The 27,321-nt window shown below is 37.3% G+C and overlaps 1 protein-coding gene across 2 annotated transcripts in view; it reads left to right on the forward strand.

Annotated features, from left to right (window-relative positions):
- The window catches only part of TERF1 (telomeric repeat binding factor 1), a 40,673-nt gene that overhangs the window by 11,446 nt on the left and 1,906 nt on the right, over nucleotides 1-27,321 (forward strand). Inside the window, exons 3-9 of one of the 2 annotated variants that reach the window (XM_040262024.1) lie at nucleotides 1,916-2,037; nucleotides 6,700-6,786; nucleotides 9,929-10,078; nucleotides 11,362-11,474; nucleotides 13,670-13,729; nucleotides 15,171-15,262; nucleotides 21,210-21,316. In XM_040262024.1, the coding sequence (XP_040117958.1) occupies nucleotides 1,916-2,037; nucleotides 6,700-6,786; nucleotides 9,929-10,078; nucleotides 11,362-11,474; nucleotides 13,670-13,729; nucleotides 15,171-15,262; nucleotides 21,210-21,316 (731 nt within the window). The remainder of the gene's footprint in view (nucleotides 1-1,915; nucleotides 2,038-6,699; nucleotides 6,787-9,928; nucleotides 10,079-11,361; nucleotides 11,475-13,669; nucleotides 13,730-15,170; nucleotides 15,263-21,209; nucleotides 21,317-27,321) is intronic. The other variant, XM_040262025.1, reaches the window with a different exon arrangement.

Below are 27,321 nucleotides of genomic sequence, written 5' to 3' on the forward strand. Positions count from 1 at the left end.
TCTCTTACCCCCAATAAAGCCTCCCTTCCTAGAGTACACTGGATCTTCAGCCTTTTGGGCAAATTAGCTCAGGGAGGAAAAGAGCTGTGAATCATCAGCTCCCTTGAGAAGGAATCTCTTTCTAGGATGTTTTCTACCTAGTTCTCAGAACTTGCACAGCTGTCTCCTGTCTTCAACAACATGATTTTGCAGTTTGTCCCCCCTTTTTTTTTCTGGTCATGGTGAGAGTGTTGCCCTGGTGCATCCTACCTGAAAGTGAAAGTCTACACTGTAAAGTTTTTTTTTAATCATTTTTATTTTTGATTTATTGATTTCTAATTGAGGCCTAACTGCTTTACAATGTTGTGTTGGTTTCTGCCATGCAACAACGTGAATCAGCCATAGGGATACAAGTCTCCTCCCTCTTGGACCTCCCTCCCACCTCCCACCCTATCCCGCCCCTCTTGGTTGTCACACAGCACCAGGCTGAGCTCCCTGCGCTGTGTAGCCGCTTCTCATTAGCTGTGTGTTTTACACATGGTACTATGTATATTTCAGTCCTGCTCTCCCTTTGTCCCACCGTCTCCTTCCCCTGCTGGGTCCATATGTCTGTTCTCTATATCTGAGTCTCTATTTTGCAGATAGGTTCATCAGCACCATTTTTGTATATTCTATATATGTGTGTTAATATACACTACTTGTTTTTCTATACTGTAAAGTTTTTTAAGTTAAGATCTAACATACATACAGTTTTTCTGCATGTCACATTTATAAGAAGGAAGGTAGATTAGCAAGAAGGGTTGGATAATGTCAATCAAGAAAGACTTCTTAGGAAAGATGAGTATTGAAATGAGCTGTAATGTATACTGAGTGAATAGATTAGCGATTAGAGGTGTAAGACATGTAAGACGTACATGGTGAAGGTTCTGAATTTCAAAATGAGAAGTTTGTGTGTAATTTTGTTAAGTAGTTATCAGCCACAGTGAGTGTTTCATGAGGATAACCTGATCAAAATTCTGTTTTAAGAAAGTTTAACAGCAGTACAAATATTATCTCATTAAATATTCACATAGTATTTACAATTGTGGCATTTTATAGGTGAGAAAACTGAGACTTAGGTGAAATAGCTTTTCAGCACCCCAAAGATGATAAACGATAGAGTCTGGAATAAACTCCAAAGTTTTTAAAACCACTGTATAATATATTGCAACAGATACAGTGATGAGAAAGAGGAGTAAAACAATGACTCCTTAGATTTTTAAGCCTTGATAATTGGAAGAATGTTGGTAGAGCGATAACCTGAATATCTGTTCAAATATCTATAAAATATATAATAAGGATTTCAGTTAGTATATGCTAAGATCAGATTTCTATTTGAGGTTTGTTACACTGCAGTTAGACTTATAAACCATTTAAGAATTCTGTTACTGTGATACCTTGCGTAAAGTGTTTCTTTCGGCTCTTAAAATCAATGCATATGTATATATACTGGCTGCCCCGGGTCTTTGTTGTGGTGCACAGGCTTCTCTTGTTGCGGTGTGTGGGCTTTCTCTAGTTTCAGTGCAGGCCCAGTACCTGTGGTATGTGGGCTTAGCTGCCCCATAACACATGGGATCCCAGGTCCTAAACCAGGGATCAAATCTGAGTGTCCTGCTTTGGAAGGCAGATTCTCAACTACTGGACCACCAAGGAAGTCCTTAGAATATTTTAGCAGAGAAAAGCTTCAAATGTTTTATGAACTCGTCTAGCATTTTCTATTTTAAGTTGATTTTAATGAGGAAATTAATTTGAAAAATCTTTCCTAAACTGGCATATATAAGAGCAGTGCCTGGCAAATAGAGTACAGTCAGTCAATATTTAAAGAAAGTAATTTATAAAAAATTAACAAAGTTCTTCATGGTTTTCTAAGGTACTTGTTTTTATTTTGGTTTAAAAGATGCACAGTTTGAAAGTGATGAACGAATTACACCCTTGGAATCAGCCCTGATGATTTGGGCTTCAATTGAAAAGGAACATGACAAGCTTCATGAAGAAATAGAGAATTTAATTAAAATTCAGGTATGAGTATTCTTTGTGTTTATTATTTTCCTAGAAAATAAAAGCATGACATTTAAAGAAACTAAGAGCTACTGTTGGACAATGACCCTTTAGTAACTTTCAGTATAATTATTCTCTTTAGAAATTTGACATGAGCTCTAAGAACTGGGGTTAATGTTTGTTACCTAAGTGCATATTGCCCCCACTTTGAAAAATAGGGGCTTCCCAGGTGGCGTGAGTGGTAAAGAATCCACCTGCCAGTGCAGGCAATGCAAGAGACATCAGTTTGATCCCTGGGTTGGGAAGATCCCCTGGAGGAGGACATGGTAACCCATTCCAGGGTTCTTGCCTGGAAGAGTCCATGGTTGGAGGAGGCTGGCGGGCTACAGTCCATCAGATCTATTTAAAGATCACTGAACTTAAAAAACCAGTGGTTTGTGCTCTCCCACTCAAGGTTATCAAATGATAGGAAATGAAATGGATTTTTGTGATTAAGAGAATGTAAAATTAAAGAAAGTCATCCAAAGACGGAAGGGAAAATATGTTTTGCTTACAGGCAAAGCATGTTCTCAATATTTTCATCAGTTCAGTTCAGTTTAGTCCCTCAGTTGTGTCCGACTCTTTGCAACCCCATGAATTGCAGCACGCCACGCCTCCCTGTTAATCACCATCTCCCGGAGTTCACCCAGACTCATGTCCATCGAATCCGTAATGCCATCCAGCCATTTCATCCTCGGTCGTCCCCTTCTCCTCCTGCCTCCAATTCCTCCCAGCATCAGAGTCTTTTCCAATGAGTCAACTCTTCACATGAGGTGGCCAAAGTACTGGAGTTTCAGCTTTAGCATCATTCCTTCCAAAGAAATCCCAGGGTTGATCTCCTTCAGAATGGACTGGTTGGATCTCCTTGCAGTCCAAGGGACTCTCAAGAGTCTTCTCCAACACCACAGTTCAAAAGCATCAATTCTTCGGCTCTCAGCCTTCTTCGCAGTCCAACTCTCACATCCATACATGACCACAGGAAAAACCATAGCCTTGACTAGACGGACCTTAGTTGGCAAAGTAATGTCTCTGCTTTTGAATATGCTATCTAGGTTGGTCATAACTTTTCTTCCAAGGAGTAAGCGTCTTTTAATTTCATGGCTGCAGTCACCATCTGCAGTGATTCTGGAGCCCCAAAAAATAAAGTCTGACATTGTTTCCACTATTCGCCATCTATTTCCCATGAAGTGATGGGACCGGATGCCATCATCTTCGTTTTCTGAATGATCTCTGTTCGTCTGCAAGGCGAACCATTCAATATCACAGTTATCCAAGTCTATGCCCCAACCAGTAATGCTGAAGAAGCTGAAGTTGAACAGTTTTATGAAGACCTACAAGACCTTTTAGAACTAACACCCAAGAAAGACGTCCTTTTCATTATAGGGGACTGGAATGCAAAAGTAGGAAGTCAAGAAGCACCTGGAGTAACAGGCAAATTTGGCCTTGGAATGCGGAATGAAGCAGGGCAAAGACTAATAGAGTTTTGCCAAGAAAATGCACTGGTCATAGCAAACACCCTCTTCCAACAACACAAGAGAAGACTCTACACATGGACATCACCAGATGGTCAACACCGAAATCAGATTGATTATATTCTATGCAGCCAAAGATCGAGAAGCTCTATACAGTCAACAAAAACAAGACCAGGAGCTGACTGTGGCTCAGATCATGAACTCCTTATTACCAGTATTTTCATAGTTAAACTAAAATCCAGGTGGTGTCCTACCTTCTCAAGAATTAATCATTGATCGTGTGGTGACTGTCAAGTAGAATTAAGCCTGAAGAAAATGGGCAAAAACATCACTGCTGCCTTTAAGAATTTCACCTCAGGCCAAAGGGATCTATCATGTTATCCCAAACTTTTGGAGGTCTAGGGGAAGCTGCCTTTGTTAAATATGCTAGTATAAAATTGAGCAGGTTACCATGAAATGCACAGCGAACATGTAATAATATATTGCTTACTATCTGAAGATATTGTTCTAAATACTTTCATCAGTCAATTCAGTCGCTCTTTTTGACCCCATGGACTGCAGCCCGCAGGCTTCCCTGTCTGTCACCAACTCCCGGAGCTTGCTCAAACTCATGTCCATCGAGTCAGTGATGCCATCCAACCATCTCATCCTCTGTCGTCCCTTTCTCCTCCTGCAGTCCCCTTTCCTCCTGCCATCAGTCTTTCCCAGTGTCAGGGTCTTCTCAAATGAGTCAGTTCTTCACATCAGGCGGCCAAAGTACTGGAGCTTCAGCTTGAGCATCAGTCCTTCCAATGAATATTCAGGATTGATTTCCTTTAGGATAGACTGGTTTGATCTCCTTGTGTCCAAGGGACTCTCAAGAGTCTTCTCCAACACCACAGTTCAAGGCATCAATTCTTCGGCACTCAGCTTTCTTGATGGTCCACCTCTCACATCTATACATTATGACTGGAAAAACAATAGCTTTGACTAGACAAATCTTTGTTGGCAAAGTAACATCTCTGCTCTTTAATATGCTGTCTAGGTTGGTCATAGCTTTTCTTCCAAGGAGCAAGCATCTTTTAATTTCATGGCTGCAATCACCATCTGCAGTGATTTTGGAGCCCAAAAAAATAGTCTGTCACTGTTTCCATTGTTTCCTCATCTGTTTGCCTTGAAGTGATGGGACCAGATGCCATGATGTAGTTTTTTGAATGTTGAGTTTTAAGCCAGCTTTTTCACTTTCCTCTTTCACTTTCATCACTTTCAACTAAAGAGGCTCTTTAGTTCCTCTTTGCTTTCTGCCATGAGGGTGGTGGTGTCTGCATCTGAGGTATTGATATTTTTCCTGGCAGCCTTGATTCCAGCTTGTGCTTCATCCAACCCAGCATTTTGCATGATGTACTCTGCATTAATAAGCAGAGTGACAGTATACAGCCTTGTTGTACCCCTTTCCCAATTTGGAACCAGTCCCTTGTTCCATGTCCAGATCTAAATGTTGCTTCTTGACCTTCATACAGTTTCTCAGGAGGCAGGTCAGGTGGTCTGGTATTCCCATCTCTTGAAGAATTTTCCACGGTTTGTTGTAATCCACACAGTCAAAGGCTTTGGCAGAAGTAGTCAATATAACAGTAGACATTTTTCCAGAACTCTCTTGCTTTTTCTATGATCTAGCCAATGTTAGCAATTTGATCTCTGATTCCTCTGCCTTTTCTGAATCCAGCTTGAACGTCTGGAAGTTCACAGTTCATGTACTGTTGAAGCCTAGCTTGGAGAATTTTGAGCATTATTTTGCTACTGTGTGAGATGAATGCAAATTGTGTGATAGTTTGAGCATTCTTTAGCGTTGCCTTTCTTTGGGATTGGAATGAAAACGGACCTTTTCCAGTCCTGTGGCCACTGCTGAGTTTTCCAAATTCACTGCCATATGGAGTGCAGCACTTTCACAGCATCATCTTTTAGGATTTGAAATAGCTCAGCTGGAATTCCATCACTTCTACTGTCTTTGTTCGTAGTGATGCTTTCTAAGGCCCACTTGACTTCACATTCCAAGATGTCTGGCTCTAGGTGAGTGATCACACCATTGTGGTTATCTGGGTCGTGACGATCTTTGTATAGTTCTTCTGTGTATTCTTGTCTTCTGCTTCTGTTAGGTCCATACCATTTCTGTCCTTTATCGAGCCCATCTTTGCATGAAATGTTCCCTTGGTATCTCTAATTTTCTTGAAGAGATCTCTAGTCTTTCCCATTCTGTTGTTTTCCTCTATTTCTTTGCATTGATCACATAGGAAGGCTTTCTTATCTCTCTTTGCTATTCTTTGGAACCCTGCATTCAGATGGGTATATCTTTCCCTTTCTTTGCCTTTCGCTTCTCTTTTCTCAGCTATTTATAAGGCCTCCTCAGACAACCATTTTGCCTTTTTGCATTTCTTTTTCTTGGGGATGGTTTTGATCACTGCCTCCTGTACAATTGCATGAACCTCTGTTCATAGTTCTTCAGGCACTCCATTTATCAGATATAATCCACTTGAATCTATTTGTCACTTCCACTGTATAATAAGGGATTTGATTTAGGTCATGCTTGGATGGTCTAGTGGTTTTCCCTACCTTCTTCAATTTAAGTCTGAATTTTTCAATAATGAGTTCATGATCTGAGCCACAGTCAGCTCTCGGTCTTGTTTTTGCTGACTTTACCCGAATACAAAATAGTTTTGTTTTCTTTTTTTTAATCAGTTGGGGGAAATAAAAAGGCCTGTTTATAAAATGCTTATTCAAAAGCATCTGGCTTCCCGGGTTTCTATTAGTGATTTTCCTAGGCTCCTAAATAGCAAATTTTATATACCTATATATATATATATCAGTCATCTCAAATACCATACATCTTCCTTCTGTCTTATTTCCTTTTTGTTTAAAATTATTATTTTGGTGAGTCCTCAATATATATAATGTAGCTCTGAATTTATTAATAATTAAACAGAAGAGGCCAGTCAAAATTTTTCATGTCTTTTTGGACCACAGTTACTTCATCTTTGAAAAGCTGTTATATATCATTTATCAAATCAAAATTGTTAAACTGTGTAAGAATATTTTAGATGAAGTAGTTTAGACCTTACCTGAGTTATTTTAATATTAAACAGCAATTACGTATTTTAAAAAGCTATCTAAGGTATGTGTTTGTCATTCTGATTTTTAGGCTATAGCCGTTTGCATGGAAAATGGCAATTTTAAGGAAGCAGAAGAAGTCTTTGAAAGAGTATTTGGTGACCCAAATTCTTACATGGTAATTATTTACATTAGAATTTTAGAGCTGTTTATATGGAATAAGAAAAATTGAAAAAACATTGGGAGGGAAAAGAAATGCTTTCTCTTTTAAACAGTATAGTTTAAATGAAAAATGTAGTTCAATAGAAATGTAATGCCAGTGATGGATGTGATTTTTAAATTTTCTAGTGGCCACATTAAAAAAGTAAGAAACAAGTAAAGCTAGTTTTTTTTTAGCAATCCATGTGAAAACGCATTGGTGAGATAATTTGCACTCCTTTTTTTGGACAGTCAGCCCTCTGTATCCTGGTTTCCATATCTAGGGATTCAACCAACTGCAGATGGAAAATATTTGGGGGGAAAGTTCCAAAATGTTTCAAAAAGAAAAACTTGAATTTGCCACACTCTGGTAACTATTTACCTAGCATTTACATTGTGTTAGGTTTTACATGTTACCTAGATCTAGATATATTTAAAGTTTATAGAAGGATGTGTGTAGGTTATATGCAAATACTGCATTTTATATAGAAGACTTGAGCATCCTTGGATTTTGGTATCAGAGGGGAGTTCTGGGGCCAATTCCTACCAATACTGAGCAACAGCTATATGAAGTCTTTGAAATATGGGGTGTATTTTACACTTAAGTCTAAATTCAGGGCTCACACATTTCAAGGACTCTGACTAGTGGCTGCCATATTGAGCAGCACAGGTATGGAAGAATGCATTATAACTTGCCTGTTTTTCTAATGTGTTCTTATGTGATCACTAGTCTTTCTGTGTATGTTTAATATTAAGGTCAATAGAAGTTAATTTTTAAGTATTAAAAACAAAGTGGTCTGGGAGTCAATTAAGCGTATCAAAGAAGTAAAGATAGTTTTATACAGTTTTTAGTAAACTTTTAATTGAACAATGGCATACCTTTAGTAGAATACTTATAGCATAAGTAGATGTATTTTCACAAAAGGAACACACTTCATGTGATGACCTCTTAGATCAAGAAATAGAACATCACCAGCACTCTCTAGTCACTGCCCTTCCCACCTTCTCAAGGGTAACCACTCTCCTAACATGTAACATCCAAGATTAGCTTTACTTATTTCTGAACTTTATATACTATAATCATATAGCAGGTTTCTGTTTGTCAGAAAGATCCACAGCATTGCTTGTAACAATTGTTATTCTCATTGCTCCATTGTAGGAAGGAATATACTATAGTTTATCCATTGTATTGTTGATGGACATTTGAGTTATTTCCAGGTTTTGGCTGTTAGATTCCTTTACATGTCTTTTGTACAACAAATATATGTGTTTCTATTGGATAATACTTAGGAATAGATTTGATAGGTTATAAGTATATGCACATATTCAATTTTAGTAGATGAGGTGAAATAGTCTTCCAGAGTAGCACTATCAGTTCTTTCAGCAGTGTGAAAGAGTTCCAGTTGCCTTACAGACCATGTCTGTGGTTTTCATTTTAGTCACTCTGGCAAGTATTTAGTCATTCTGGCAGTGAGGTAGTGCTGCCTTATTGGGTTTTAATTTCTGTTTCTTTGATGATTAATGAAGCTGAGTACCTTTTCACATACTGGTATGGGAGAGAGGGGAATCACTTTAATTCGTTGAGAAACAGAGCTTTTAGTAAGGCTAATTCTATCTCTTAATTTGCCCCTCTTCCTAGGGTGTACTCCTCCAGAGATTTCAGCTGAAAACCTGATGTTTACTGGGTTCCTTGCCCTAACTTTTTTGCCTTGGCACTGTGAGGTGATAAAAACTCCACTCGGCTTGTACTTCACAGAAGAGGAAATTTTATGGCCAGTAAACATAAAGAGAAAATGCTAACCTCACTAATACTTGTTATCAGGGCAGTACCAAGTACTGCCCTGGTGGCTTAGCAGTAAAGAATCCACCTGAAATGCAGGAGACACAGTTCTGTCCCTGGGTCGGGAAAATCCGCTGGAGCAAGGCATGGCAACCCACTACAGTGTTTTTGCCTGGAGAATCCCATGGACAGAGGAGCCTGGTGGGCTACAGTCCATAGAGTTGCAATCAGTCGCAGCTATAGTGACTTAAACACACACCACGCACGCCACAAGTTATATTTTGAAATAACATTTTCTATACCTTACAGTGGCAATGATTAAAATGTCTTAGAACACCAACAGTTGGCTCAAAATGTGGAGAAATTATACCACTCTATACCTCCCTCTCAGGACTATAAATTGGTACTTAAGCTTCAGAGAGTATTTTAGCAAAATCGATAAGCATGCATTCCAGCAATTCCACTTCTAGATAAATACCCTAGAGTAACTGTTCTTACTTTTACTATATGCTTTTAAAGTCACGAAGCTTTATTTAAAAAATAAAAACCAAAAAAAAAAAAAAAATTCAGGCCCAACTGAAAATTGCTCTGAGATAGAGCTTGAGAAGTAAAAAAAGAATTTTAAGTTTATAGCTTAATTATGCAATCAGCATTGAAAGAACTAAGAAAAATTTGTACTCTTCACAAGAAGACATGTAGAAAAATGTTTAATAGAATTATGGAAATAGAAAATAGCCTAAATACTTACACAGGCTGGAAGGAAAGATGAATAAGTGGTACTTTTGATCAATAGAATACTATTTAACAGTGAAAGTAACTAGTAATTCTGTAAGTATCAAATCAATGTGGATAAATATCATAAACATAGAGTTGAGCAGAATAGAGAAAGTTTCAGAAGAATACACATAGTATAATACCATTTGTATAAAGTTAAAACCATGTTAAATAGTACTATACATTGTTTATGGATGCATACATATGTAGTACAAGTGTAAAGGAATGCATGGGCATGCTAAGTTTTAAATTCAGGAAGGATACTGCTTACATTGAGAAGAAGGCCAGGAAGGACAAGGAGTGACATCAGATTGTGGTAATAAGATTTCAGTTGAATAGATAATGTTTTATTTCTTAAACTTGATCATAGATAGGTTTATAAGTTATTTTAATCCTTTCATATATGTGTAAATATAGAATATTTTTTGTCAAAAATATATTGGTGGGCATTTAAAATGGGAGAATTTGTAAAATCTTGAGTTTTGGCTTACTGACTTTTTTCACTTAAATAAAATGACAGAATTTCTAGTATCTTACTTGTGATTTATGTTTTTTCTGTTTTCTTTAGCCTTTTAAAAGGAAATTGCTTATGATAATCTCTCAGAAAGATACATTCCATTCCTTTTTTCAACACTTCAGCTACAACCACATGATGGAGAAAATTAAGAGTTATGTGAACTGTGTGCTAAATGAAAAATCATCAACGTTTCTAATGAAGGTATGCGTATTTCAGAGAAGCTCTAAACATAAACTTACACTGTTATAATAAAAGAGAATACTTGAAATAGAAATCCTTAAAAACTAATCAGAATTTTACTTAGTGATTTTATAGAATAGTGTGGTGAAATGTTACAGTTAGTGCATCTAAAAGAAAGTTTATTTCTGATCGATGTAGTATTTTCAACCTTTCAAAGTAAGGTTTGAGGAAATTTTTCACAATAAAAAGTTGAGGGGAAAACTTACCAAAATGAAATGAGAAATAAGTGGAAAAGAAATAACTTTAATTTAATTAAATTTAAAAGAAAATTTTAGCATATTTTTGGGAAAAGTCAAGTTGGAGTGAAGAAAGGCTACTACAGAAATTTTTTTATCATATTTTATCCTATCCTAGGCCCAGAAAGTTTTAATATGTTTTATATATATATATAAATTTTTTTTTTTAAGTAACCTTTTATCTTAAAATTGTCTATAGGGACTTCCCTGGTGATCCAGTGGCTAAGGCTCTGCACTCCCAAAGTAGGGGGACCAGGGTTCAATCCCTGGTCAGGGAGCTAGATCCCACAGGCCACAACTAAAGATCCCACATGCCTCAACTAAGACCCACCACACTCAAAGGGGGAAAAAAGTTTTCTGCAGCACATTGTGTATATCAAGTACATTTATAAGGAAAGCCCTTCTCCATAATGCTTATAAAGCAAGCAGGTGGCTGACAGTCACGTCACAGTAGTTGGGGAAACAATACACTGCCCTTTATTGGTCTGTGAAGAGATACTTCTGTTAAGTTCAGTTCAGTCGCTCAGTCGTTTCCGACTCTTTGCGACCCCATGAATCGCAGCACGCCAGGCCTCCCTGTTCATCACCATCTCCCAGAGTTCACTCAGACTCACGTCCATCGAGTCCGTGATGCCATCCAGCCATCTTATCCTCTATCGTCCCCTTCTCCTCCTGCCCCCAATCCCTCCCAGCATCGGAGTGTTTTCCAATGAATCAGCTCTTCTCATGAGGTGGCCAAAATACTGGAGTTTCAGCTTTAGCATCATTCCTTCCAAAGAAATCCCAGGGTTGATCTCCTTCAGAATGGACTGGTTGGATCTCCTTGCAGTCCAAGGGACTCTCAAGAGTCTTCTCCAACACCACAGTTCAAAAGCATCAATTCTTCGGCTCTCAGCCTTCTTCACAGTCCAACTCTGACTATCAAATAACTAGAAGGCTTGATTTAATACTATTTGTTTTTAATGGCTTATTGCATTCCTTCCTTTCCCACATCCCCGTTTTTTTAAGGCAGCAACAAAAGTAGTGGAAACTAAAAGAGCAAGAACAACATATTCTGAAGATAAACCTAATGGTAAAGATGTTGAATTGGCAACTGAAACTAATTTGGATACAGGACAAAGGTTTGTAAATTCATTAGTACATTTTTGTCTTATGAATGTAATAACTATGTAAAAGTGATGGTAGTGAGGTGTTGTTAATAAAAATAATTCTTGAGCAGTAGGTGTATTGTCTTACTGATAACTAACATTTGTATATTTGGAAGTACTGTAGAGTTAACTCATGGCTTATGCAAATTCTGTTGCAAATGCTAAACAAGAGTAGAGAGAAAACAGTACTGTGTAGATAGTGTGGTATCATTTACTGTTCTCAGGGAACATGAGCTCCAGAACAGTATTGAGGCTGGAAGCCTGAATCGTCTGTGTCCCTTGATTCTCAAATCCTCCATGCCCTCATGTGTCTGTTGCAATGAGGGTTATTCTGATCTGTTAAAATACTGTTCATCTTCTCTGTGCGTGACGCGTGCTCAGTCGCTTCAGTGGTGTCCAACTCTTTGCGACCCTGTGGACTGTGGCCCACCAGGCTCCTCTGTCCATGGGATTCCCAGGCAAGAATACTGGAGTGGGTTGCCATGCCCTCCTCCAGGGGAGCTTCCCATCTCAGGGATTGAGCCCGCCTCTCCTGTGTCTCCTGTGTTGGCAAGCAGATTCTTTACCACTGAGCTGCCTGGGAAGCCCTTCATTTTGTCTAAGGGCAAGCTGATTCTACATCTGGTGGACAAGTGCAGACACTGATTTGCTCCAGTGTTGGAAGGAAGCAGGCTGTGTCATTCCTACATATTGAGAGGGAAAAAATCAGTTTCTAAAATTATTTCTTCTTTAGGGATTTTCAAGGGTAATTTTTGCAGAATTGACTTCTATCTAACTCTATTGAAGACTATAAAATCTACCATTATAAAGATCTTTTATATTGAACCTGTAGTCCATTCCTTCTCTTCATCCACCCTTAAACCAAGGCCAAATAGTCAAATCCTTGTGGTCTCTGTATGGATGTATTTGGCAGTGGATGTAGTATTACTCTCTTCTCAGGACCATGGCTTAAGTGCTGTGAGCCCTCATCTTAACTACTGATTTAGAGGTGGGAGTTGGAGTCTGAATTGCATGGATGTGGCATTGGTCACACCTCAGGACTGACCTCAGTCTTAAAGTTCTTCTTGTCCCTGCCTGTCAAAACATGATCTTCCCCTCACTGCTCCATTGAAGTCTTGTTTCTCATTGACTTTTTTCTAAGACCCATTTTGAAAAGTAGGGATTTCACTTTTATTGGCTTGGTTATTTCATTTTGTTTAGGAAATCAAAGTTTAGTAATACTAAGACCTAATAAAGTCTGTGGCCCAGACTTCTTGCCCTTACTATAGGTACTGCTTTAAAGTAAGATAAAATTAGAACTTAAGATTCTTGCACATAATGAATGTTTCGTATATACTCTCTTAATATAGTGCCACCACTTATTTCAGATGCCCTTCTAGGTATGCAGTTCAGTCATTGTGTAAAACAGTTCTTGTCTGTCTGTACCCTGACTCTCCTCCTTCCCCTCACACATCTAATTATCTCTCCAAGTGTTGTAAATTCCATCTTAGAAATGCTTCTGTAATCCATTCTTAGCCTAGATTATTACTTAGCTTTGTGCCACAAAAATCCATCCTTGACATGACTTCCAGTTAGCTTTCCATTAAAATAAATCTGTTTAACTCACTTCCCAGCTTAATAACCTCTCAGCTTTGTTTCCTGCTAAATGGATTAGATTTTATTACATGGGTTACAAAGCCTTACATAGACCCTTTCTGGTTTTTTGTTTGTTTATTTGTTTCCATATACACCTTGTCCCTAAGCATTAACCCCTCCCTGCCCACATACATGGGAGAGGGCAATGGCAACCCACTCCATTGCTCTTGCCTGGCAAGTCCCATGGATGGAGGAGCCTGGTGGGCTGCAGTCCATGGGGTCACTAGGAGTCGGACACGACTGAGTGACTTCACTTTCACTTTTTACTTTCATGCATTGGAGAAGGAAATGGCAACCCACTCCAGTGTTCTTGCCTGGAGAATCCCAGGGACGGGGGAGCCTGGTGGGCTGCCGTCTGTGGGGTCGCACAGAGTCGGACACGATTGAAGCGACTTAGCAGCAGCAGCAGCACAGAGTTTCTTTCCAGAGATAACTTTTTATAAATTGAAATTTGACTTGACTATGTGGAAAGTACTATCCTTATGAACAATTTCTTATGTTTGCATTCTTACAAATGTTTTCTTCTTTTAAAGTGTTAGTGACAAACAGTCTGCGGTAACTGAATCCTCAGGGGATACAGTATCCTTATTGAGGTGAAGTAAATTTGACATTTTTCTTCTCTGTTTTTCAAATCTTTGAAGCAATTCATGCAAACTTAGGTAGATTATAATAGCTGCATGCAAACGCTATGATTTGAAGAATGTCACGAAGTCTTAACTTACCTCAACAGATATTAAGACCCTTGAAATGGCAAACTGTGGAGACCTGCCTCTTAGATCCTGGGTTGTTTGACATTGTTTCTGCAAGGAGCACACAAGCAGGGAGTCCTTGAATTTAAAGCAGATAATTAGTAAACTTGATTCTGTCAGAAACAAGGGCATGATGCTAGGGCAGGAAAGGGATGGAGGTTACATTTCTGATAATGTCCCAAATCCTGATTTTAAGAAATTATTTAAAAAACTCTTTAATCTGCTAGAAATTTTGTAGCAGACAGTGTAGCATATTCAGAGAGCATAAAGTCTACATGAGTGATTGCCAAGCAGTTGGGATGCTAAGTGGAACCTTGGAAGGGGGTGGCTGATTTGGTGTGGAGGAGGTCCCTGGAGATGAGGAATTAAGGGGCCAGGATATTATTTGGTTTATTCATGTAAACATGGAAATAATTTATGGTAATGGCAGCACTCAGAAAAAGATCTGTGAATGAGGGGAAGTGCTTTGGAAGGATAACAAATGATTAGGGAAAACAGTAAATGGCAATATGCCTCAATGGCATGAATCCTCAAAGGCTGAGGTTTCTATGGAAACAGGATCCTGAAAGTGACATGAGGAAACGGGAAGTATAGAGACCCACCTGCGAAACCCTCTGATTCATGGAATGTAGAAGATGAAGCTAATCTCTACTCGAGGCCACAAACAGAGAAATGTACCCAGGGGAGAGCTAAACTTTAGACAAGGCATAGAAGTTGAGACTGGCATTCCAGAGCACACAGAAAATTTGAGAAGGGAGGGAAAACATTTGTGGTTGCAGTAGCATTTACAGGGTTAAAAGTATAGATTTTAGGTGATAATAAAAGAGCTGCCTAAGCTTAAGTGAACTTTTTTCCCCTCTCATTTTAGTTTGCCCCTTTATAAATGGTAGTAATACAAACTTTGCAGAATTGTCCAAAATTTCTGCCCCTTCCTGTATTTCCAAACAATCTTACCTTTCCAAAAAAGCCCTTTTTCAGAATCTATAATCGTGATATCTACCATCATGTATAAAAGAATTTTGAAATTTCTCCAATTGAAAGGCCAGAAGGATCTTGATTTCTGAGTAAATGAAGTAGAGAAAATAGTGATAGAGCAGAAAGTCTTGACAACAAAAATCTTAAAGAGACCAAAGGTTAAGATGGGGTACTGAGCAAGGGGAACACCAAAGGAAACAGGCCAAAGTAGAAGCAGGTCCTAGATAGAGATTGAGACAAATCCTCTACCTTTTCCCATAGCCTTTCTAGTCTTTGCAGAGCAAATCACAAGCTTCTGTGTTTCATTTAGGTCTCACAAAAATCTCTTCTTATCTAAGTTGAAACGTGGAAACCAACAACAAGATTTTAATAAGAAAGAGGAAAGAGTGGAAACTCCTCAAAGTAAGTACACTTACTACAGGTTTAGGAGTGGAGAATTGATACTTCCTTGAGAGCAGTCCAACCCTTGACCTAACACCTCAACACGCAGACATACTTCAGAAAAGGAAAACACAAAGGGATTAAATCCCTTGGGTTCATAGAGTTAATTAGAGGTGGTGCTTAATTTAGAAAGTTAGAGTTGGTGCTTGTTATTTATGGTAATATTCTGTAAAGTCACCCTGAACACTTAGTGAATACTAAACACTTACAGATGAGTACAGCGTTAGGTTCTTTTGAGTCTCTGGTGACAACGTTTTGGTCAACTGTTCAAAATTATAACTTTGTTCTGTGTTTTTGTTGAAAGACACCTATTTAGTATATATTACTGACTCATTCCTGGAGAAGGAAATGGCAACCCACTCCAGTATTCTTGCCTGGAGAATCCCTTGGGCAGAGGAGCCTGGTGGGCTACAGTCCATTAGCCTGCAAGAGTCAGGCTCACAAGAGTCAGACAACGATTTAACAACTAAACCACCACCACCATTGACTCATTAACGTTGAACCCACAGCCAACAGCCCTGTAACTCATGCCTAAATGATGCTTATCTAACACACATACTTTTTTCTATAAGGAACATCATACATAGCCTTCTTGCACTTAGGAACCCTAGATAGCACTTCCACAATACACTTGGGAACCATTTTAAACAGCAAAATTACCTCCTGAAAGCCCAAAAATACAGCACTAAATAGACTGTAAAAAGAATTATTTCTAGTGTGGGAACTGAAATAGGAAGACAGAGCTTCACCTCGTTTAACCTCAGCTGGGAACATGACTCAGATATTTTGCCACTCTGTGCATGTCCACAAAAGCACTGCAAGTTTTGATTTTTGATTTACAGCTTTCAACAGGTAGGTGAATTTTCAAATACCAGAATCCATGACTATTATGAGGATGGCTATATATAGAATCTAACTACTCTACTCATTGCATTTAGAGTTTATTATCCTTATAAAAAACATTCCTAGATTAAAAAAACAACAGTAACCAAAAAAATCTTAAAAGCAGTCCATAATTATTTTCAATTAGAATTTGATTGTAAATTCCTCTGATATGCATTCATTCAAAAAATGTTTATTGAACCTATTGTGTTCTAATACAAAGATTTTTAAATCTTTTTGACTCAAATCTAAATACTTAATGATCAATATAAATATAATAGATGTACCACCTTGATGCCAGGTACATGGTAGACCTGCAGTAAAACATTAAAAAAAATTTTATTGATGTATAATTAATTTACAATGTTGTGTTAGTTTTCAGGTGTACAGCCAATTGAATCTGTTTTACAAATACATGTATACACTAGGCCATTGCAGAGTACTGAGTAGAGCTCCCTGCGCAATATATGCAGTAAATATTAATTGAATAAATTTATTCAAGCATATGGCCAATGATAGGGCAAAGAAATACTTGCTTCATGTTGGTGAAGTTCCTAGAAATGACTAGGAATCAAAATTTTAATTTTAGTGTATGTGGTGCCAAAGTGAGCACTGGAGTCCTAATTCTAAACTAAAATAATTGGAGGGTTTTTCCTGGACTTTTAATTTCATAATACAAAGTTCAGAGAAATGGAAGGATATACTTTTCTACACTGTTGCTGATTAGTAATTAGACTGATGAAAACTATAATCTTTTTGTAGAGTGGTTTGGCAGTGACTGGATATTAAACAGGCGATCCTATGAGTTTTAGTATATTTCTTAACTTTTTGTTAGCTGTTAGTAATATATACGTGTGTGTGTGTGCGTGTGTGCACATGCTTAGTCCGTTAGTCATGTCCGACTCTTTACTACCCCACTATCCATGAAAGTTTTCAGGCAAGAATACTGGAGTGGGTTGCCATTCCCTCCTCTGGGGGTTCTTCCTGACCCAGGGATCCAACCCACATCTGTTGCATCTCTTGCATCACTGAGTTCCATGCAAAAAAATTTCACCAGTATTCAGTGAAATGATTAATATTTGAATTAGAAGCTTTTTACCCATAAACTCACTTAATCCTCAAAACAATCTGAATCTGCATTTGTTTTTCAATCACCCCCGTTTTACAGATGAGAAAGCCAAGACAAAAAGAGGTTAAGTGTAGAAAGCCCTTGGTCATATAGATCATGAACAGAACCAAAGCCACAATAACATTTCTAACTTTTTAGAGCCCGTGACCTTAAATGCTGAGATAGATAAACTGCCTCAAGGGACAGATAGAATCGAAGCAAATAAAAATTTAGTAAAAAGTGATAAGGTTATATATGTACTTAAAAGTATATTTACATTTAATGTTTAAGAGGTGAAACTGAAGGATTCAATGAAGTTCACATAAATGCTATCTCATAAGAAATATATCAGTAAACTATGATTCCTTCAAAATGAAGCATAAATAATAATAAATGCTTTGATAGCATGGGTCAGATTGCCTCTATAACAGTAAATATAAACTTTAGACTACTGATGATTTCAACTCTAATGGGTGAGATTAGCAAAAAATAATAAAAGATTTGACCAAATATAGTATTCTTTGGAAATACTTTTCCTCACAACTTTACAGATTTTGTTTCTCTATTTTCTAGCTTGATGAGTGTTGCTATGGACAGTCTTGATATCAACTTGACTTGCCTCCCTTTGTATATGAGTGGCTTTTTATTCATAGATGCCCAGTTTTTCTAATTTGTGCATTTGATGCTATAAATTCTCCTCTTATTACTGCCTTAGTTTCATCCCTATATATTATATTTTATTTTCATCAAAATATATTTTTTATTTCCCTTGAGACTTTTCTCTTTGATCATCTGGACTATTAAGCTGTTTGTTAAATTTTCAAATATTTAAAGATAATGATTTACAGTTAATTCTGTTCCAGCCTGAAGGTATACTTTGTAGGATTTCTTTTTCTTTTTTAAGACTAGCTTTATGTCCTAGAATATGGTCTATCTTGGTGACTGTTGATATATACTTAAGAATGTGAATTCTGCTGTCTTTGAGTATACAGTGTTACAAATCTCGATTAGGTCAAATTGATTCATAGTGCTTTTCAGATGTTCTATATGCATGCTTATTTTTTGTCTTCTTGTTCTGCTAATTACTGAGAGAAGTATTGAAGTCTCCAGCTATGATTATGAATTTCTCTTCATTGTTAATCTGTTAATTTATTTTTGCCTTTTTAGTCCTCTAGCACCTGTTTGAACAATTCACAATATGAAAATCTCTGTTCATAACTGGTGTGGTTTCCATTAGCCTTACCAACACATATGGTCTCCCCCTGCAGTGATATCATATCATCTCTATTACTGTAGTTTAGAAATAAGTCAGTATGTGACAGAGTAATTTCCTTCATCATCCTGTTATTCTTTAGGAACATCTTAAGTGTTCTTGGTGTTTTGGTCTTCCATATTGTCGGGGGCGGAAGGAAACTTCATAAAAAATTGCAAGCAGTGAAGCTGCTACCACTCCGTAGATGCCAAAGAGTGTACAACAAGACTTAATGGGTCGGAACAGGATAGTTTGCTGCAGTACAGCAGATTGTGTATGGCAACAGCATAGTTGTGCTGGTTTCCCTCCCTCGCCAGGTCCCAAAGACAGCATAATGCACCCAGGTAAATGCTGCACAGGCAGTAGGTTGTACTGCAAAGAGGAACTTGGGGCCAAGGGTACTTTTTGAGTAAGCAACAAGCAAATAATCCAGTTCCTTTCTCCAAGAGAGAGTTGTTACATGGTGATCAGCCTGTGGTTCCAGTGACCTATTTAGGTACCTGACTAACTGCAGAAACTGTTTAGTAAAATCCTAGCAAGAACTATAGGAATGCTCAGAGCTTATGATTAACTACCTCTCCTAAGACATAATTTTAGAATAATCTTGTTAAGTTCTACAAAGAACCCTACTGAAATTTTATTTGAAATAACATTGTAATAGATAATTTTGGAGAGAGCTGACACATTTATATTGTCTTCCTTTCCCTGGTGGTGCAGAGGTTAAAGCGTCTGCCTGCAACGTGGGAGACCTGGGTTTGATCCCTGGGTCGGGAAGAACCTCTGGAGAAGGAAATGGCAACCCACTCCAGTATTCTTGCCTGGAGAATCCCATGGACAGAGGAGCTTGGTGGGCTACAGTCCACGGGTCACAAAGAGTTGGACACGACTGAGCGACTTCACTTTCCTATGCACAAAAGCATTTCTCTATTTAGATTGTCTTATGTATATTTTTCTTACAGCATGTATGTGTGTATACACACACTTACAAATATAGTAAAACTTTATAATTTACTGCATGTAGATGTTAACTACTTTTGCCAGATTTATCCCTAAGCATGTTTTATATTTTGTTACTATTGTAAATATTATCTTTTGATTATTTAAATATTTTAACTGTTGCTAATGTACAGAAATACTGTTGAGTTTTGTTTATTGATCTTGTATGGAACCATCTTGCTAAATCCTTTTTAAATTCTATGTGTAGATTCTTTTAGGTTTCTGTACAGTACAGTAGGGATGAGGGGCTCCAACTCTTTGCAGTCAACACATACTGCTATCTCTGCCTCAGAAACAAAGGGATTGATAAGTGACTTACCTGAGGGTAGGCAGCTGAAACAGGTGGCATAAAATCAGTACTCAAACCCTAGTTCTTTTGATTCCACATATTGTCATATCTAATCGGACATAAACTTTTCTGCACATTTAAAAAGATTTGTAAAATGAAAACATAGATACTATATTTTTGAAAATCTGTATAAGTGAACCTGTGTAGTTGAAAACCACACATTCAAGGATCAACTATATATATACAATTTTCTTTCAATAATGACCATTCTGTTTCTTTTCAGTTGCATATGTGTTTATTTATCTTACTAAACTGTAAATAAGAGAGAAATATTTATTTCTTACACTGCATCAAATATTCCTTAAACATTATTTTAAGAAACTACAATGATCCTATAAGGTAAATATTCCTTTTTTTTAGCAGATGATGATGAGACAGGCATTGGGAGGTGAAATGGCTTGTTCAAAGGCATGAAAGAATCAAGATTCAGAGCACATCCCCTCTGATTTTTTTTTTTTTTCATTCTTTTTTTTTTTTTGGCAGCTCTGTAACTGACAATCAGCAGTTAGTCCTCATTCACACTATCTAGATTTTTTTTTTAAGTGGTGGTAGTTAAATAGATAACGAATATATGAATCTTCCTTGATGAATCCTCATTACATTTTCTGAGACAACTGCACACAGCTAGATGCAGTATGAGACATTCCTTATTTTTTGGGCCCAGACAGCTTTGTTGAGCCCAGTGTCAGTGCATGTGTATTGAGTTCTCATCTCCTTCATGGCATATTTCCAGATCTCTTGAGTGCCAGAGGGACTTCTTTCTTTCTTTTTGGCTGCACTGGGTCTTTGTTACTGTGTGCAGGCTTCAGGGCAACTCCAGTTGTGGGGTGTGCGCTTTTCACTGCTGTGGCTTCTCTGATTGCAGAGCCTGGGCTCTGGGCACCTGGGCTTAGCTGCCCACAGCATATGGGGTCCTCCTGGAGCAAGAATTGAGCCCTGTGTTTCCTGTGTTGGCACATAAATCCTCAACCACTGGACTACCAGAGAAGCCCCCACAGGCACTTCTTGAAACCTACTCCACTGATATGTTTGTGGGTGTTGATGGTGTCATATCTGATTACCATCTCATTGATGGCAGAGTGCCCCTTCTTGCCACCCTCTGCAGGAGCAATTCTGCCAAGCCCTTGCTGGAAAGGAAACACATGCCCCCTGATTTTCAAAGGCTGATTTTTGCATTTATACCATACTGCTTCCAGATTCAAAGGAAAAAGATTAAACAGGTTTTTTTTAATAGCTATAAAATAGGAATTTCATGATAACCTTTAAAAATAAAATTCTTTTAATGTAGGACAGTTTTTGATGACAGTGTTTCTGCTTTTAGGTGGAAGAAAGAAAAAGAATAGTAGACGAGCCACTGAAAGTAAGAGAATACGTATTTTAAAAAGTCAGCCTGTAACTCCTGAAAAGCATCGGTCTAGGAAAAAACAGGTACCTGTTTATTTTAATTTAATAATGCTTAATGTATATTAAAGTCATAAGGAGTAATTGTGATTATTTCATATTATTTCTGTTCAACTCTAAAAAATCTTGAGAATAAAATGTTTCCTCTTTGCCATCTTAGATAAATTGATCAGATTGCCTGTTCAGAGTTCACTCACATTTTAAAGATAATCTTGGGTATTAGTGACATTTATTTAGAATTATCCATCCTGCAGTCCATTCATCAGATGTAGGGTAAAACTTAAATCCCCATGATAAACTTATTTTCATATATTCCGAACATAGGTTCAGTTTAAATAAGATTTTTGTGTGCTTTAAAAAAGGAGATACCATTTGACATAGAATTTTTCTATTCAGAAAGCTGAGTCAGTTTTAGGGCTCACTCATTTGTTCTTCCTCTCAGTGATTATAGTCCTGTGCTATCTCTAGTTGCTGAAGCCATTGTTTACTGTTTTATCTGGTTTTCTAGTTGTTTACAGTAGATGAGTAAATTATTTAAGATGATTTTCTTTTTTGATAAGCTATTTGCAAATGGTTCATTGTTGATATGTTGGGTTAGGATTAAGTCCTGGACTCTCCAGGTTGGTCTAAAATCCAGAAGTCTCTGCTTTATATATTTGTCTTTCCCTGTGGTTCTTCTGGTGACAGTTCTAAATGGAATTATAGGTGTTACTTAGCGATATACATCAAGAAAACAGTTTCTTTTTTTTTTATATTTGAAACAACATGCGGGATACCAACTGCACAATTAAATATAGGTGATATTGTCTATCACTATTTATTATGCCAAAAATTCTGTGTCTGGTTTTATTTTTAGCTTTCTACTGTTGGCATTTTGGTGGGATAACTTGTTAGATGAGCGACCAATTTCATTTTATTTTGTATTGACATTTGGATTCTTTAAAATTTTTGATTGCAGTAGTCTTGCACAGTTTCTTGGACAGTTTCTTTCTCCTGCATTTGTACGTTAATCAAAGGTATTTTTGCCTGCCTTATCACAATTTAAAAAGAGGCCTTCCTTTGTAAATTTATTCAGAAGGAAAGTAAGTGGCTTTCAACAATAAAGACTTTTTCCCATGGATGGTATGTAATGGGAATTATTATACAGTATTTTTAAATTATAAATGATATCACCTTTTAATATACATCATCTGTTTTGTTTTAAAACATGTCTACACTACATTGAGCACCAACATATAGGTATGACCAGAAAACAAACCCCACAGTCCTGTCTCAGCAGGCAGTGAGTTCAGTCTATGTCTTGAGGTCGACTGTTATTTTTCACAGTAAGAGAAAAAAGATAGGAAAGATGAAAAGAACATTATTCCCAACTCCTGTTGAGGAATCTGAATGATGAACTGGAAGGATATTTCAGTTTATAAAGCTCTTCCAAAGCCCCTTTTCTCAGTCAGTTGATGTCTAAATATGGACCCTGGGGTGGTAGACCAGCTGGACTTGAGCAGCACAAGGGCACACTGTTTAAAGTGACATCCACATGTTACTGCAAACAGTGGGAGGAATGGACTGTGCTTTCAGACTGATAGTTTACTCTTTCCTGTTTTATGAACCCATAAAATTTAGAGGATATCAAAACTGCACCACCACAATTGTGACACAGCATCTACTCAGTATAAAAACTTTGTTTAGAGGGGAAAATCCAGTTGGCCCTTGGGAAAAAATGTCCTGTGTTGGATGGTGCCAATACATAATACTCAGTTATGAACCCACAAGAATACGTGCTTTATAATGAAGACTAGAAATCAGGTCTCTAAATCCAGCTGCTTTTTTAAAATTAGTATTTTATAGGATTATGTTTGCCTCCCATATCTTTCCTCTGAGGCAGAAAGGAAACGGGTAGAAAACTGGTAGGTTCTATTCTCAGAGAAACACACAAGGTTTCTTTCTGTTTGGGGACTACTATGGTTCTCAGTTTTCTAGAACAATTGAGCCTCTGGCAGCTTCCTCAGCATCATGGTCTGAGATCCCATATTCCTGAACAAAGCCAATTTGAAGGTTTTGTGTCATGGGAGAGAGAGGTCACCACTTTAGCTCTGGCTTTCTCTCATGTGAGAGAAATAAAGGAGGTAGGTAGGAGCAGACCTTTGAGTCATCAAGTCATTGCTGGAGAATACAGTAGAGCAAGCCTATAGCTTCCCTGGTGGCCTTGTAAGGAACAATCCCTTCTCCAAAGTGTAGACTTATTATCTGTCAGATAAAATAGATGCCTTTGAAATGATTTATATGGACCAGTGGAAGATAGTTGCTCATTACATATTTCGAAGTTTCGATTTTTGACTTGATTATTCACACCAAATCAGGCTTTAAAAAATAGACCAAACCAGGCTAGAATATATACATTTCAACAGATAAGAAAGTACAAAATGCCTGTGCCATTTACTAACATAGCGCTAGATCCAAGGACTCTGTTGTAAATAAACAATACCATTTTTAAAGCATTGGTTTTTTTTTTCTAAAAGGCATTTAAAATGATATGCAATTTAAAAATATAAGTTGTATAACTTTTTAGCCTTAAGGAAAGAAAAGATTGGTGCATTTTAATTTGTCCCATGCTGTCTATATCTTGAGTTATGGGCATGGCTAGATTTAATTTTATTTTTCTCAAGAAAAGCAAAAGACAAAAGAGAATAGTACCAAGGGCACAGTTTTTGCTTTTGTCCTGAAATACATTATCTTAAACTCTTAGTTAACCATGTGTCATTATGAAGGGAATCTAGTATAATAGGTCACCTGTACAAAACAAAGAAACGAAATTTTGAGTTTTAAGCAAAAAAGTAGACTTATGAAATTGTGCTGTCCTTATATTTTCTTTCTAATCTTAACACTGATAAGTCCATTGTGTCACTTATTCAGTTCCATCTATGAACAATAGAGGTTGACCTCTTTAAGTTTTCTAAACTTTTATTTTTGTTTTTGGCTATGCTGTGTGGCTTGCGTGATCCTAGTTCCCCAATCAGGGATGGAAGAGTATAGTTTCTGTTTGCTATATGATTACTGATATATTCCATATGGTGTTTTTTAAGACTCTTTCCCCTTTAAATCATAGATGAAAGTAAGCAAGGACTGTAAAAAAAAAGTATTCAGATCAAACAATATAAGCCATAATCATGAAGTAACAATAATATGTCAAGTTACCGTTGCTCGTTTTCAATAGAAGAAAAAAAATTAAATGTTTAATGTTAAACATTGTGGTTTTCAGTTAACTTTTACTGACAAAATTATAACTTCTAGATCAGAGGTTGACAGACTTTCTATAAAGGGCTAGGCACTGAGCCATATACAGTTTCTGTCGCATATTCTTTTTATTGAAAACAACTTTTTAAAATGTAAAAACCATTGTTTAGCTCCTGTGCTGTACAGGGGGCAGTAGCCTGCCTAACCCTTGCTGTATATTATCCACTGGAAATACCATTTAAACTTTGGTTGCATTCAGGAACCTAAATAGTATTCAAGCAGAGAATGTTATTAGAGAAATGGGCTTTTGTATTTTATCAGATATCATCTGTGCTCTCTATTAAATATTACTGAGATTAAAACAAGGAAACAGTGCTATGTATATTAGATTTGCATAAATCAAAGGCTACTTTTTAAAACAGAATAAACGTGTGGCAGCTTCTTACACAACAAAAATTCTTAACTTGAAGGACCATAGAATTGATAGGTTTTCTTAAGGGGATTCTAAATGGCTCCTGGAGTTTCATGTAAAATGTTACATACCTTCACTTGTCTGCAAAATGGATCCATAGCTTTCATCACATTCTCAAAAGATTTACGTGAACCCAGAGATTAATCAATAAGTACATCCCTCTCCCCTTTAAACTCCTTACTGCACACATGCAGAATTTATATCTCCTTTGGTTTTGGGTCAGTTAATAATGAGCAGTGTGGTAAGACTTTTAGGAGTGGTGACTGGTGAGGGAAGTGGGCTGGCTTGTCAGGACAGGTCATAGGACAGATGTCAGTCTTTGTCTAGAGGGTGAGTAGTTTTACACTTGTAGGCAGCATCATTGCTGAGAGGCGACAGCTCAAACAAACTTCTGCAGGAGGTATAATGATACTGCCAGTTTTATGGCATTGAGTCGTACACAAGATGATTTTGATCTCGTATTTGTCTGCAAGCACCTTGAGTTTCTTTTTGGTGTGTCAGATAGTTGAGCTGGATTCTTTTTTTTTTTTTTCCCCTCTCTTTTTGTTTTAATTGCCATCTTGTTATTGTTCAGTCATTAAGTCATGTGCAGCTCTTTGTGACCCCATGCACTGCAGCACAGCAGTCTTCCTGGCCTTCACTATCTCCCAGAGTTTGCGCAAACCATGTCCATTGAGTCAGTGATGCCATCCAACCATCTCATCCTCTGTCTTCCTTTTCTCCTCTTGCCCTCAATCTTTCCTAGCATCAGGGTCTTTTCCAAATGAAGTGGCATTAGCATCAAGTGGCCAAAGTTTTGAAGCTTTGGCATCAGTCCAATATTCCAATGAATATTCAATTGCCATCTTAGCCATTTTACAGTGTATAGTTCAGTGTCATTAAACACCTCCTGTGCTACCATTACTACCATTCATCCACAGAGCTCTTTTTATCTTACAAAACTGAAACTCTGTACCCATTAAACAGTAACGTCTCATTCACCCCACCCCCACAAGCATCTGGCAACCAACTTTCTACTTTCTCTCAATTTGACTATTGTAGGTACTCATATAAGTGGAAATCTACAGTATTTTTTCTTTTGTATTTGACTCCTTGCACTTAGCATAATGTCCTCATTTACCTTGAGGACAAGATCATTTCCCTTGTATGTGTCAAATCTTCCTTTTTTAAAGCTAACGATATTTATATACCACTTTCTGTCTATTATGTGTAATACTGCTGTCAACAGGAGTGTGCAAATTTCAAGTCTCTGCACTCAGTTCTTTTGGCTGTATTCAAAAGAATATAGAATTCTGTTCACAGGTATAATTGTTGTATCACATGACGCCTTTAATTTTCAAGGGACCACCACACTTTTCCCTAGCCGTCACGTAAGTTTTCATTCCCATCAATAGCACATAAGAGTTCCAGTTTCTCCACATCCTCACCAGCACGTGTTATTTTCTGTTTGGTTGGTTGTTTCATGGTATACCTCCTAATGGGTTTGAGGCAATATCTTCTAGGGTTTTGGATTTGCTTTTCTGTAATGATTAAGTGACATTGAGCATGTTTTCATGTGCTTATTGGCTATTTATATATATTTTTTGGAGAATTGTCTACTCAAGACCTTTATTCATTTTAAAAATGTATTTATAGTAAAACATAGCATAAAATTTGTCACCTTAATTGTTTTTTAAGTGTATGATTCACTGGCATTAAATGCATTCACATTGTACAATAGCCTCCAGAGCTTTTTCATCTTGCGAAATTGAAACACTGTGCTTGTTAGACAGCCCCCTATTTCCCTTCCTCCCGTTCCTGTCAACCATCATTCTACTCTCTGTTTCTGGGAATCTGACTACTGTAGATATCTCACGTAAGTGAAATCATACAGTATTTGCCCTTTCATGACTGATGATGGATGAATTTTTAAACCAAATGTGAGTCAGCTGGGGAAATCATTCGTAGTTCAGAAACAGTAAATAATCATTCAGATGACCCTATGTATTGCTTCTCAGCATGTCAACAGAAGGAATAGTTAGTTGGTCACCTCTAGCAAATGCCAAGTATCAGTAATCTTTTTCTATATATAATACTGAGTTTGATTTTTAAAATTTTTCAATCATTTTCTCCAAAAACAAAATACTGTATCTTTAATTAGTTTGTGTTAGTTGTGTTGTCAGAAATCTGTTGGAGAAAGTGAGAAGATTTTAGTTTTATATGTGTGTGTACTTTGCCCAACATAGAACAGGATTTTCACTGAGTTCATTAGGGAAGAATTAAATATTCATAAGTTCTATTTGGTATTATATGAATCCTACACATCTCTAAGGCTTCCCAGGTGGGCACT

This window comes from Oryx dammah, unplaced genomic scaffold (assembly GCF_014754425.2).
Source record: "Oryx dammah isolate SB20612 unplaced genomic scaffold, SCBI_Odam_1.1 HiC_scaffold_19, whole genome shotgun sequence".
In the NCBI taxonomy this organism is placed as follows: Eukaryota; Metazoa; Chordata; class Mammalia; order Artiodactyla; family Bovidae; genus Oryx; species Oryx dammah.